The sequence below is a fragment of the Dysidea avara genome, chromosome 9 (assembly GCF_963678975.1).
Source record: "Dysidea avara chromosome 9, odDysAvar1.4, whole genome shotgun sequence".
NCBI lineage: Eukaryota > Metazoa > Porifera > Demospongiae > Dictyoceratida > Dysideidae > Dysidea > Dysidea avara.
In genome coordinates, this window is record NC_089280.1 from 9510023 (window position 1) to 9525503 (window position 15481).

The 15481-nt window shown below is 38.2% G+C and overlaps 2 protein-coding genes across 2 annotated transcripts in view; both read left to right on the plus strand.

Annotated features, from left to right (window-relative positions):
* The first annotated feature begins 410 nt into the window (after nucleotides 1-410).
* LOC136266312 (solute carrier family 15 member 4-like) lies at nucleotides 411-7970 on the plus strand. The gene is made up of 3 exons (XM_066061322.1): nucleotides 411-1551; nucleotides 5061-5529; nucleotides 7518-7970. The coding sequence occupies exons 1-3, from the start codon at nucleotides 472-474 to the stop codon at nucleotides 7841-7843; spliced, it is 1875 nt and encodes a 624-aa protein (XP_065917394.1). The 5' UTR covers nucleotides 411-471; the 3' UTR covers nucleotides 7844-7970.
* A 4144-nt stretch (nucleotides 7971-12114) lies between these two features.
* Nucleotides 12115-15481, plus strand: part of LOC136266308 (uncharacterized) — a 50734-nt gene continuing 47367 nt past the window's right edge. The window contains exon 1 of the mRNA XM_066061317.1: nucleotides 12115-12416. Coding sequence (XP_065917389.1) covers nucleotides 12189-12416 — 228 coding nt within the window. The 5' untranslated portion in view covers nucleotides 12115-12188. The remainder of the gene's footprint in view (nucleotides 12417-15481) is intronic.

Genomic DNA, 15481 nt, shown 5'->3' on the forward strand with positions numbered 1-15481 from the left:
CAGGCATAGATATACTATCTATGGTTCAGGCTATACTGCAGTAGGACACTCTTCTCTCTTTTTATATGTGACCGGGCCTGCGAAAACAGGGCATGTGGGCACAAACTACACCCCGTCACACTACAGGTAATATCTCAGCACTGGAACAGACTATCTGCATTCTGTAACTTGCATCATAAAGCCAATTAAATGCTTACTAAATGTGGAAAATTGCATAGCCATAGAATAATGGAATAAAAAGTTATGAGTGATGAAAATGTGAAAAAGTAGGCAAAGATCATGCGCCCACATGCCCTATTTTTGCAGGGCCAGTCACATATTATGAACTCTTGCTATACTCTAGGTGTAGCTATGCTTACTAATAACGCCTCTTAATTTTTTTTAGCAGAGCCACGCCCTTACTAGTGACTTTACAGGTTAAAATATATTGTAACGTGTGAGACTGGCTACAGATAAATATATTCTTCAAAGATGAAAACGAACCAAACGATCCAGGACGAGACAATGGGCGGCGCAAGTCGCGAGCTGCAGGAGAGCACGAGTATGGGCGTCCGTAATGATCTTACAAGTGGTCGTATTGCATTACTTACATATTCTCGCGAGGATAGCTACCAAAGATCGTTTTGGCGTCGCTCTTGTATTGTCAGACCAATGCCTCGTGGAAAAAGAGTCTATCTAGTACTGTTACAGTTCATTTTGTATGAGATAGTTTCTTATTCAACTGAGTTGTACCTAGCCCATATATTCAGTGCATACCTCATCGACCAAGATTACGAGGAAAAATTGGAGAGTCGTGACAGAGTGGTATCTGAGCGAGTTCCTGCAATTTTTCTGCTGTTACGATCACTACATTTATTGTTTTGTCTACCAATGGGATTTCTTGCAGACAGATATTTTGGAAGGACGAAGATGCTGGTTTACAGTTGGATATTTCTGTTTGTGACACAGTGTTTGCTAACTATACACGTTGCAATATTTGAAGCTTACACATTTGATTACCTAACTAATGCAGGCTTTATTGCTGTGACCATATTAATCTGTACAGTGCATGCAGCAGGTCTGGCAGGAGTTCATGTAAACCTGATACCATATGGGGTGGATCAGTTAACCGGAGCATTTGCTGATGAACTTAGTTCATATTTCCACTGGTACTACTGGTGTAGGAGTGCTGGAGTGTTCTTCGTCAGTACACTTAGTAACTACCTACTTGGATTTATCAGTGCTGCATATGTTCTTTTGGTAGCTACTGTTTCATGTACAATTGCTCTTTTGATAAACCTATTGGGACGTGGATGGTTCACTAAAACAGACAAAGTCGGAAATCCTTTATTACTGATATTCAGAGTACTACGATGTGCTACTACTGTAAAAAAGCCTGCTGAGAGAAGTGCATTTTCTTATGATGGGAGACCAGAACCATCTAGACTGGATCTTGTTAAGCAGACTCATTTTGGCAGCTTTACAGATGAGGAGGTAGAAGATGTCAAAGTATTTTTAAGGATACTTGGAATCCTGTCATCTTTAGTTGGCTTCTTTTGTGTCTCATTCTTGGTGAGTTAAAGACATCTCACTCAATTAGCTAGTACTGTTTACTTTATTTAGCCAGGAATCTAATATTAATGTACAGTATATGTATGTAATATGTCTGCTTAGCATGGATTTCAGTTACAGTGGAGTCTTTAAAAAGGATATTATTTTTTTGGAAACCTTAATAAAATATTTGGCCCACTTTTGCTGCAATAATTATAGAAGTCACAGTTAAAGCTATATAAGACTAGTAAGAGTTTATCCTTATATGGAAGCTTTCCAGTGTCCTCAAAAGAATCATACAGTATAATAGTACTGTATTATTAAGAATCATGAAGATATTAGCTTTCCTGGCCAAGCCTTAAAAATACCGTCATGGCACCAAGTGTCTTCAGTGTGATCCAGAATGCTTCCAATAGGTTACAAAATTTTTATGAAATTTTCTGCTGACTGACTGCCTGACTTGCCAATGCATTCAGACAAGCATAATTTGATAATGGCTAAGGATGGGCCTGATTTTTTCAATATTTGATGTCGCTTCAGCCCGACTTGTTCCTTTTGGCATACAGCAGTATGAAGTATGTACACGCTTACCTTTGTTTTCCTTTGTGTCTCATTCTTCATACTAACATCCCAAGGTGTTAATTCATGGTAGCACATTATGGTCTCCCTACATTTGTAAACAGGAATTGTCCGTATTTTCCATGGTGACCAGATTGATTGCAGTGATGCTTCTACTGTGTAACGTTGTGTAATGGGCTGAAAATATAGCTGAAAGCACAGCATTATGGCCACTTCACTTTCCTCCAGTCAGTATTTGGGTACGTGTTCAGACAAAAAGATTAACTCTGGCACCATTCTTTCTGTATGTGTGGATTCACCAGTCATACTGTATAAGGAAAATTTTTAATTAATGATCATAGAAAAAGTTTAGTAGGGAAACAAGGGAGGTCACCTACATGTGAAGATATACTATATAGTGGACATTATTTCAATCCTTAATCATATGGTACAATATGGGAGATCGCCTACATGTGAAGATATACTAGTGAACAGTGTTGGGAGTAACGCGTTACATAAGTAATGCGTTACATAATATTATTACTTTTGTGGTAACTAAGTAATATAACGAAATACACTATAATAGCAAGTAATAAAACTCAAGTTACTTTACTTACAAATTTAACGTGTTACCTAAGTAATATAGTTACTGTAACGAATCTAATATTATGTAGTATTATTACTACAAGTAACGAAGTTACTAATCTCGTTAGTTGTCCTCTGAGTAACGGCTAGCCACAACGAAGTAACGAGGCCTACTGAATGAAGCTTATTCACCAGCTTCTTACTTATAACCAAAATTTGCAGATTGTCCAACAACGCAATCATGTCACGTGATAAGGTGGTAGTTTCATACGTGACAGCTTAAGGCTGTGGACACAAAGTAATATAATATGTAATATTATTACAGTTACTTTATTTTATGGGTAATATGTAACTGTAACTAAATAGTTCAGTTGCAAGTAATATGTGACCAGATTTGCAAACAGGTACCTTTTTCACACACACAATTTGACCCATTTTTTGAACTTTGAAGCGTCATAACGTTTTAATCATAGCATACCATTGCCTGAAATTTTTTTATGACTGTAGCTATGGTATCTGGCTACAATTTGATACCAAGTGCAAGTTACTCAATCTAAGGATTCAAATGTTACATCATATTGTTTGCTGGTATGTAAAATGTGTGGAAAAGGTACCTTTTTGCAAATCCGGTCACATATGTAATATGTAACTAGTTACTTTTACAAAGTAACTTGCCCAACACTGCCCACAAAATAACATCACCCAAAAACCTGCCTCACTTTTCCCTGACAATGATGAAGCAGTATTGGTTACTAAGCTTACCCAAACAAGCTTTCAGATCGACCCGAAATGCTTTCAACAAGTTGCTACGGAATTTTAAAAAATAATTTATTTAATGGAATTTTCTACTGACTGACTGACTGCCTGATGCCTTCAGACAAGCGTAACTTGATAACAGCTAAGGCTACTGACTTTATTTTTTTACTGTTCAATGTCACTTTGGCCCGAGAGGTGCCTTTTGGCATACCACAGTATGTACAATGCATTCTTCATGGACTTACCAGTGTCCTCCTTTGTGTCCCATACATCTTTACTGACAGCGAAAAGTGTCAATTTGGCAATAGCACGTGATGGCTTCCCTTAGTAACGGAAATCATCTGTATTTTTCATAGTGACTGTTTTGATTGCAGAGGTGCTTTTCGAACAGTTCTCGATTTGTACCATTGTGTAACAGGTTGAACACAGCCGACAACAAGGCGTAATGGGTACTTCACTTTTCAGATGATAATTGATATAACTGGGGCATGCAGCACCATTTCTTTCAGTATGCATGGATTGCAGAGGTGCTTTGCGAACAGTTCTAGATCTGAAATGTTGTGTAATGGTTGAACATAGCTAACAATTAAGTGTAATGGATACTTCACTTTTCAGACAATAATAGATATAGCTAGGGTGTGTGGTGCCATTCCAGATGCAGTATGCATGGGTTCACCAGTCATAATAATAATATTTACAAAAAAAAAGTTATCAAACAAGTACACAGAAAAATTTGGAATTTTCACCTAGAATAAAGACCATAGCACATTGATAAGAAGTAGGGCTGGGCGGTATTGGAGTTTCGCTTCACGATATATCGTGCAGAAATATATCACGATATTACTATTTATCGCGGTTATTAAAGATGACTGCTATATTAGAGTAGCTGACTGCTTTATTAGGGTATCTCGATCCTAGCTGACTGTTCTATTAGAGTATCTCGATCTTTGTAAAAAAAAATTGACTAGCTAGTACTAGGTCCTTGTTTGCAGTAGTATCACGTGATTATTTGAGGTGCATTATAACAACCTTAAGGGCTTAATAAGCTGTCACAAACACTAAAAATCGTAATAATATCGATATCGTGATATTATCGTTTCACCGAAATCTACGCGATACAGATATCGTTTCATTGCAATACCGCGGTATTACTATAATACCGAGAAACCGCCCAGCCCTAATAAGAAGTACTGAATCAAGCTGGAGTAGTGCACAATATTAAATCACAGTAAAACAATAAGAAGTGTTATATCCCTACTGTGCTCAAGATACCATAATGGAAATGTACAGTAGGGATATAACACTTCTTATTGTTTTACTGTGATTTAATATTGTGCACTACTCCAGCTTGTTTCACTACTTTTTATCAATGTGCTATGGTCCCTACTCTAGTTGAAAATTCCAAATTTTTTCTGTGTACTTGTTCAGTATATATAGACTAAAGTAGGTGTTAATTGTCCACTAGTATTATTATATCTGCAGGTGTAGGCGACCTCCCTTGTTTCCCTACTTTTTTTTATGATTTCTAATCAAACTCCCTTTCCTTGTACTTGTAAGAGTTTCCACTATTGTACACATAAAATCTGTGCATATTAATATGTGTCCTATTAAAATGTGTCATTTCTTTACAGCTCTACAGTGTTTACCTTAAACAAGCCCTACACTTGAAGTTCTCACAAGATGGACACCTTATTGATAGCCATGCATCCATTTGTAAACAAGATCTTAGAGAACAATATGAACTTCATATCTCTCCTCAATGGTGTTTGGGTATTTCCACCTTGACTATAATAATCCTCATTCCAATATTGGACAGGATATTTTATCCTATGCTATGTTGTCAGTGGATGGGAACTATGCTAAACAGAATCACTGCAGGGATATGTTTTAGTATGCTGAGCATTGTGTGTGCTTTAGCCCTTGAAGTGTGGAGACATGATGACGCAGAATTTACAGAACTTGCCAACACTGTCAAGTATCCTGATTATTTACATTCACATAATTTCAGTATATTTTACTTTGCATCAAACATCAGCATATATTATATTGTACCACAATTTCTATTTCAAGGAGTAGCTGAAGCTCTATCACTAGCCACTAGTAAGTTAATTCTGACTGCATGAATAATGTGGATGTAAATAGGATAGCTATTTCCAGTGGCGGATCTAGAAATTTTCAGAGGGGGTTTCAGATTCCACTCAACTTCAGTCTAGCTGTAAGTTGAAGACCAAAAAAAAGGGTCACAACCTGCTGTTGAATGCCATAATTGTGATTTCAAAGGCAAAAGTATGAAATTTCGCCAGTAGAAAGTCCTTCTGTAACACACTATGTATAACTCGTAGCGATTTTATCACTCACACGATGACTTGTCAACAAATTTGGGGCGCGTGTTATTTTCAGAGGGGGTTTCAGCTGAAACCATTGCAACCCCCCTGTATCCGCCACTGATTTCACTTCTTTATGTTTAATAGCTAGCAATTGTTTGTTGTATTATCTTCATATGAAAGTAATCACAAGTTACCAATAGACTTAACACAGGGTAAACTGAGATCTTCGTTACCTGACATCCTTAACATGTGATTATTGCACATCTAAACAGCCAATGCATGATATCCTGTAATTGATCGAAGCTTTATTGCATTGATCTATGCATTATGTATAGAACAAATTCTTTACAGCTAGGAATATTCTTGGTTAAAATGGCTATATACGTACCAAATGGTCATAGGATGTTTGATGACATAAACCAACTTCCTCTGAATTCAATTTTAATCTAAAGCATTGTGTAAAATTAATATATTTTATCATTTTGCTGAATTTAGGCTGTACTTTAAGTCAAGATTTTCCACCAGACTCCATATGTTCCACAACAATGACACAGCTGTATATGTGATTTTGGGCATGGTCTAGCAAAAAGTTGCTATTCCACAATTTTTTATATACAACAGAATTTAGAGCAAAGAGAGCACTCTATTGCCTGGTGGATAATAGAGTGCTCTATTGCCTAACTTTCCCTAAGAGGAATAAATCACCACAACACAATTATGTTATGCACTATACTTTTACTAGTAACTCTACCTTCCGGGCATACGATTCCTAGCTTTTTAAAAAATTCCTAGCATTGAGCACATGATGTTTTTTGCTTTCAAAAAATAATGATATTGTGCACATGTGCATAGAGTGCTAGATTACATAGTTATGTACAGCTGTCAATTAATCAGCTAAGTAAGAAAAAGATACTGAGCAATCAGAAATTTAGTACTGTTTAAGGTTAAGCAGTCAGCAAATTCTAGTAAATTGGTCACACTGCTATATATACTGAAAAACATAATTTTTTTTCTGGCTACAATCTTGTATCAAAAAGGTAGTAATAAATTAGGCTCTTATAAATGATAAAAAAACCCTCATAAAGGTATTACAGCAGCTCTTCTGCATAAATAATTGTTGCTAGGGACCTAAATTAGTCCGTAAACGCAGTGCGATTATAATCTTAATTGACTATAAGATACTACAGAAAAAACACACACAATTTTAGATGGGGGGCACTGGCATTTAAGTTTTGAAAATTCTTGGGGGAAAGTTGCAGTTTATATTGGTATTGTTAGCTTTAGTATTTTTCATGTTTTTAGTAAGCCCTTTAATTGAATTGCAAAACTCCTGGGTTTTCGCCTCCAGATCCATGCACTGAAACTCTATGTAATTGCGCCACAATTTTCATGCTGTGCCCCTACTACCCCTGTATGTCAGCTCTAGAATTGTCACTGACTGAAACAATGCCTATTCCAAAACAAAAGCCAGAAAATATCAATAATTATTAATACAGCAGTTAGCTACTTCTAGAATATGAAAATTGGCTTCCTAGACAAACAGAGATAAGCTAGTTAGGACTTCGACAATGCCACCGTAAAAACTGCTAGTTATCTAATTGCCCTCTATAAAGCTACTATAGAGAGCATAGCCTGCATAGGATAAATCCAATTGAATGATTCATAGACTACTGAACCACGTAGCTAACAAGTGCTATATAATCCCTTCAATCCTTGTAAATTGTAATATTGTGTGTATTTCATTTAATGATTGCCTTATAGTTGTGGAGTTCATTTATGCTCAGTCACCAGGTTACATGAAGGGACTACTGTTGGGATGTTTGTTCTCCACTGAAGGATTTGCCATGTTGCTGGGATCACTATTATTTGTTGTGCTATCCAAAATTGATAGCAGTGTATTCAGAACATTTAATATTTGCTATAGTGAAGATATTTGCAAGTGCATTGACGATGATAATGGGTTTGCCATAGGATTGTATGCTGTTGTGGTTGTTATAGCTTTGATCAGTTTTGTAATGTTTAGGTATGCTGTGCATAAGTATGTAATTAGAAAAAGGGACAGAGATCAAAAATATTTTACTATGTAGCTTGTAGATTCTTGTGCCATTGTGTCTATGTATCCTGGTTTACTATTACACTAGTACTATCGTATTATGCAAAATATTTTATATGAAAAATTGTACACATATTATCATGTAGTACATTTCAAACAGTATCGATCACTTCTAAAAAGATGACTAGTGTTTACTATAAAGTAATACAAGTAATACATAAGCATATATATAGTACTAATAACGGCACAGATTATGCTAACATCACTGCATGCTTTTATTTATGATTTATGCCTACATTGCATTTTCATAAACAGCTATTGCATGAAATTTACCACACATAATTTATTTTATTTTGTTTATTAAGACTTTACAGCACACGTGCTGAAGGTCTGTAGGACTTTTGGTCCTACAGCCTGTTTAAGCTGACAACCCTCCTCATTATAAGTCTAAATGAAGATCACTGTATAGGCTGTTATTCATTTTGGTAGAACTGCATGTCAAGTATCACAAAGAGTGTATCAGGCCTAGCAGTCTTTATCATACAGTACGATAGTGCTGTATAGTAGGGACCACAAAGGAGTAGGTGTGGCCCACAAAATAACATCACCCAAAAACCAGTCTCAAGTTTCCCTGACAATGATGAGGCAGTATTGGTGAAGTAAAACTAAGCCCAAACAAGCTTTCAGATCGACCAGAAACACTTTCAACAAGTTGCTACGGAGTTTTAAGAATAATTTATTATTATCAGGTTATTCTAATGACTGAATGAGTAACTGACTGAGTAACTGACTGATGCCTTCAGACAAGCGTAACTCGATAACAGCTAAGGCTACAGGCTTAATTTTTTCACTGTTCAATGTCACTACGGCCCAACAGGTGCCTTTTGGCATACCGCAGTATGCACAATGAATTCTTCATGGAACGCAGTACACATACCACAGTACGCATACCGCAGTACGCACTTATTACTGTCCTTCTTTGTGTCTTCATTCATCTTTGCTGACAACGAAAAGTGTCAATTTGGCGATAGCACATGGTGGCTTCCCTTCGTAATGGAAATCGTCCGTATTTTTCGTAGTAGATATTTTGATTGTAGAGGTGCTTTTCAAACAGCTCTTGATTCATACTGCTGTGTAATGGGTTGAACATAGCCAACAACAAAGTGTAATGGATACTCCACTTTTCAGACGATAATTAATTGATATAGATGGGGTGCACAGCACCATTTCAGATGCGGTACCAGTATGTGTGGGTTCACCAGTCTTTACAAAAAAAGTTAACAAACAAGTACACAGGAAAATTTGGAATTTTCAACTAGAGTAGGGACCATAGTATATTGGTAAAAAGTACTGAAACACGCTGGAGTAGTGCACGATATTAAATCACAGTAAAACAATAAGAGGTGTTATATCCCTACTGTGCTCAAGATTCCATAATGGAAATGCACAGTAGGGATATAACACTTCTTATTGTGTTTTACTGTGATATAATATTGTGCACTACTCCAGCTTGTTTCACTACTTTTTATTGATATGTTATGGTCCCTACTCTAGTTGAAAATTACAAATTTTTTGTGTACTTGTTATAGTAGAGAACACACAGTATTTAACTTAGATGTTCCTCAACAGTATATTACGTATTTGGCAAGATATTTTCCTGCACTTAAAATTCCATAAATGCTAATAAGGAATGGGAGTTGAACCTCAAAAAATTTTGCACTGAGTTTATTTTACTTCATGATCACAAACTAGCATTCTTACTAGGCTCCCTCTTATTTTATGATTTTGAGAATAATAGGTTCCTGAAGCATCAAGTAAACCATAGCAACATTTTCAGCTTTGTGAATCATGACTAAAAGAGAGCAGCATGAGTGAATGTAGTATGGCAGACTTGAGGTCTCCCCTGGGTTTTACTTTGATAGCTGAGCAGCTATCACATTCCAGCATTGTATGCTTTGAGGAGTGCTCCTAGAATGATTAATTTAAACCCTTGCGGAAACACTGAAGCCCTTAAACTAGCTGGTGATCCATATTATTATGATATGGGTGATCCATAATCTATTTATCCAGGTTATAGCACAATATTAACTCACAAAACACCTATGCTAGTACAGCAGCTGGAATCCTTCTCATTCTGACAGTCTGGTTCAGGCAATTAAAATCCAGTAAGTGAGTCATGATGTCAATTAGTAAGGTGTGTCTAGTATTATACAAGCTTGCATGATGTTATGCCACAGTGGTGGCCTCTAGTACAATAAATGTATGGTCACAGGCCTGTAAGAGTACACTATCTTCTGGCAGCCAAGAGTCTATTACACATGCCACCAAACATGTAAACCACAACTCTTCCCCTCCTTGTTCTTTGATCTGACCCAAACTTCATTACCAATAATATTACAGAGTTTGCATTTGAATTGTTAACTGTAACAAGAACTTACAGGTGAAAATCAGGAAAAGTGGGACTTTTAAAATTCTATTGCTTTCAGTGTTATATTGCCATTAATTTTGTCGTTACTTAGCCAACTGTCTGCTTTGCATGGGCTGCATGTATAGGCACATAAAATCCCTATTATTAAAATTTTCATGACTAACAACTTTTTATGCCATCTTTCTATATATGCATGGCCATGTATTACAACGTTGAAACCAGCGTTGAAACCGGGTCGGGTCAACCGGGTCACATTTTCTCCGGGTCATCCGGGTCTGACCCGGTTTACAAATTATCCGGGTCTGACCCGGATTGGATCACGTGAGAAACGAAATTGATCGTTTAACGACGTGGAACCTATAAACGCTAGTAGCGTAGCTCTTTCGTGAGCCACGCCCACTTATCGCGTTACAAACATACGCTCAGCCACGCCCATTTATTAGTAAGTGCAGTCTGTAGCATGAAACTGTGTCCGTTTCTGTCTGCAAGCTTACGTGGAGCCACGCCCACTAATCGATTAATGTATGAGTTGTATATAGTCTAGGTCTAGTCTTGCAGCAGGATAAGTGCTTTTGTGAGCCACACCCTTTTTAATATATTGGGAAATTGCAATACTAAGTATGTATGAAGCCACACCCAATTGCTGTCTGTAAACTCACAGTAGCTACGTGGAACCAAACCCACTGACTCATTTTAAATTACAAACTTACCGGCTTAGTTATCACATAACTACTCGTTTACTCAACACGAATCGAACGCTCAAAACGTAGTCTCGCTCGCTCGAGAATACCCGAAACATAGCTTTTATCGCGCGCCTCGGCTTAATTTAATCCGGGTCACATCCGGGTCAAATCCGGGTCAAATCCGGGTCTGACCCGGATTGCTATCCGGGTCTGACCCGGATTGCTATCCGGGTCAGTGGGTCACCCGGGTCAGCAGTAGTGACCCGGTTTCAACGCTGGTTGAAACCAGGTCACTACTGCTGACCCGGATGACCCACTGACCCGAATGTGACCCGGATTCAATGGCGGATCCAGGATGGGGCATTTGGGGCAAATGTCCCCCCCACTGACTTTGTATAGAGGAGCCAGCCATACTTTTAGAAAATACTAAGGCCAAGATCAACTTATGAAAATATGCATATTTTACTACAAATTCACCTGAAATCAAAGTGAACCAATGTCAAACTATCTGTAAATTAGTACCCAGCACCTTCATGTGTACTAAGCGCCTCTAAAAATAATTATCGTGTCTCTGTTATTTAAGACATTCAAAGGCTTTTACACAGTTTTTAAGACTTCACAACCAACTGCAAAGGCCAAAATGACAAGAATCAACAGTGAGACACTACTAAGAGGTGATTATTTGCTGCTTCAAAATGCAACAACTAACATTACAAGAGAATATGGCTCTCCCCAACCACCTACCAACTTAGCCTGTTTGTGCCCCTCCCCTTGCAGCTCCTGGATCCGCCCCTGGGATTGACCCGGATTAATTAAAGCCGAGGCGTGCGATAAGAGCTATGTTTCGGCTAGTCTCGAACGAGACCACATTTTGAGTGTTCGATTCGTGTTGAGTAAATATTGCAACTTCAGCCTAGCTGTAGGTTGAAGACCAAAAAAAAAAAAAAAAAAGGTCATCATCACCTACTGTAGGGTCCGCAACGTGAAAAATGAAGTTGCAAGAAACAAAACCCCAACTATCGTAGTACGTTACCCTTAGTGCCCCATCACTAATACTACCCTTGGTTTGGAACTGAGTTCCCTTGTTGGAGCAACACGCGGATTTTAATATCTCATGTGATTGATCTTTATTCTCGCGTTGACTGTTTTACGAGTACTGTTTTACGGAGATATACCAAACAACGTATTCTATCATGGGACATAGGCGTGGCCTATAGTAACAGGATTCGTGAAGTGAAGTGTGTTCCTCGGTGTGCTCCGTTGGGAAGATGAAAGTAGTGGTACTTACAACTTTCTTACTTGTTGCTGCTACAGTTTCGCGGGCTCAGAGTGTGTGTGATATATCCTATTCCGCATTTACTGCGATGACTAGCTGCAGTGATGCAGTAATGGCCGTGATACAGTTTATTGACTTTCCTGCTACTGATGATCTGGCAACTGCGTGTAGTACTGAATGTGAAGCATTGTGGAGAACCGCCCTCACTGATTGTGGCCCCGTAAGTTGAGCTACCACATTTTGTATACTGTAGGTACATACAGCAGGGGCGGATCCAGGGGGGGGGGGGCTTTGGGGGCTGAAGCCCCCCCCCCCCTTCATATTTATAGGCTTTACTTGATCAATATGCTGAGTATTATACGAGGGGTCCGCAACGCAACTTGAATCTCGTACACCTTGGGGCCTGAATCTTTGAATCTTATCACGAGATTTTCCGGAGATTTTCGAGAATTTCCCGGATATTGATCACGTGATCTACGAAAAATTTGCGATCAGCTGGAGGTGTTACCTCGTGTCGTTCGAGGTGTCGTTGCACTGACTTGGCTAACGCAAGAGCTCACCTTTGTCTGTTGCTAACACTGGTACGTTGTGATAGTTGGCAATAGCTCAGGTGTTGACTGTGTTGTACAATAGTTGGTTATTCGATCAGTGCTAGCTCGATGTCTGAAGCTGCAGTGGATTTGGCTCAGGACTTGGACAGATGCGAGGGCAGCTCGGAGCGAGGTGTGGAAGGCAGACTAAATGATGACAGGTACATAGAAAACAAACCACTTCGCGTATGGACGCGTATGGACGCGTATGGAGGACAAAACTTTGCTGTCATGGTTAAATCGTGTTAAATCCACGTTTCATCAAGAAGTTTTGTCAAGCTAGGTTAAAAGCCTAATCCTTGAATAAAATCAACAGGCTTAATAGTGTTGAGACTAAATTGAGGACTGAATTGCATGCCATGTTGTGCTTTTTCAATAATACCTAGCTAACAGTCAAGCTAACAGTCAAGGTTGAAGTGCTAATTTCCTCATATTCATTCTTTGCAAACAAGATTTACAGAAAATGACACCAATGCCCCCAGGATTGACATCGTTGCAGATACTTTTGGTAAACTGTAATCATTGGGTAGTAGCATCAGCTAGTGGAAATGCTGATAGTGCTGATGTTATTCTATATGATTCTAAGTACTCTTTGCTCCATGAGCACACAAGATTACTGCTGTCACAACTTGTGTTTACCAAGAACAAGTATTTTACCGTTGGAATTGCTAATGTTAACAAACAATCTGGAGACAATGATTGTGGACTGTTTGCAGCAACTTATATTACCAGTATTGCCCATGGACAAGATCCATCATCAATTGTGTACAATCAAGGCTTGGTGAGAGAACACTTACTTACTTGCCTTGAGACTAAAAGAATGGCCCTATTTCCGACTATCAGGGAGAGAAGAGTGCTTCAATCAAACATTGTGAAAACAGAAGTGTATTGTTACTGTAGGTCACCAAATGACAAGAAAAAGGAAATGGTGTGATGTGGCCAAATGATGTGTAAAGAATGGTTTCACTTTGAGTGAATAGGCACTGATAACAATATTGTACCAGGACAAAAATTGTTTTGTAAAAACTGTAAATGAAAAGTGAAATCCTTATATGTTATGTTAGTGTACACACGACATGATTACTTGTCATGCATGATCTTGATGTTGGTGTAGAGATACATATAGTACATAGTTTTATTCTGAATCTCAGTCCAACTTAGCCATCTCCATGGCATGTACTAAAAATGATGAGGTATATTTATATACATGATACATCTGCTACAAGAAATATTACACTTGTATAATACGAGGAGCTACAACTGCAAATTGCCTAATGGCACTATAGTGGCAGCCTATATATATATATATATAAGCTGGACATTCGGTAGTTAAATTTTGGTACAAGGAATCATCACACTGAGCCAATATGAAGAGCTAGCTAGCTACTGAGTCCATGCTGCTTGATCAGTGTTGTCCAAGTTACATAGCTATAATGCCAAACTTATTATATTCACTAGCTGAAGAGAGAGAGAAAACCATCATTATTATATGAGACACAAACATTTACACTAACATTAAGGAATCCTCGGTCACATGCGACCACCAGACAGGGTTGGTTAAAAATGCCAGGGTGGGAATGGCAAGGGAGTACAAAACATAAAGAAAGTATACATACATGTACATTTAACTAACTAAAGAGTCAGTCTGGGGAGGCTCACGACAATCCCTAGCCATAAATATTCTTTGAGATGCTGTAATACACTTCTGCGAAGTAGAATCCAAAACTTCCCTTAGAGCTGCTTTTGACACTAATATATCCTGGTGAACATATTTAGTCGCTAGAATGCCGACCTCTGAGCTTTGGCCGGGCTAAATTTGATTGAATCCTCGAATCTCGGTTGAACCTCACTGCCTGAATCTAGGGTGAATCTCACTGAATATAAACTGAATCTCGGGTGAATCCCACTGAATCTCGAGTGAATCCCACTGAATCTCGAGTGAATCCCACTGAATCTTGGGTGAATCTCAGCGAATCTGCATGAATCCCGGGGAATCTTAGTGAATCTCGACTGAATCCCTCGGAATCCCTGAATCTCCGGTGAATCCGTAAAGATTCTGAATCTCGTACGCGATTTCGCTGCGTTGCGGACCCCTCGGTATTATAATGAAATTTTGTCTTAGCATAATTATATGATCACTAATAATACAAATACTCATAAAACCACCTTATAAACATCTTTCCAAGGTATTATCAGTGGATTTATGCTAAAGTCTATGCAACAAGGACCCGGATCAACATAGGAGGTGTACAAGATCGAGATACTCTAATAGAGCAGTCAGCTAACTACTCTAATAGAACATTCACTGGAAACATGTAGTTGGTTCTGTTATGGAATTTTTCCAAATCTGCATGCCTACACTTATACATACAATGAAGTGCATTAGTCTGTTTAAAGGGCTTCATTCATGCATCTACTTGTGTAGTTAATATGTATGGCAATACTTAATTTAGGTACACAATTTCCATTGAAAATGCTCTCAGATTCAATCTTGTATTGTTCAAATTTTCCACTTTCAACATTATTATTCTAACAAGCACCTATTCAGTGTTGTGCAATTGTGAGAGGGGTGCATCATGTACTTGGTTGTCTGTACCTACCCAAACTTTTTCATTAGCAAAATGCTTCAAAGGGCTATACCTATAATCTAAAGGCAGTATATAAAATATCTACAGGTATGAATTTTACATAGAAA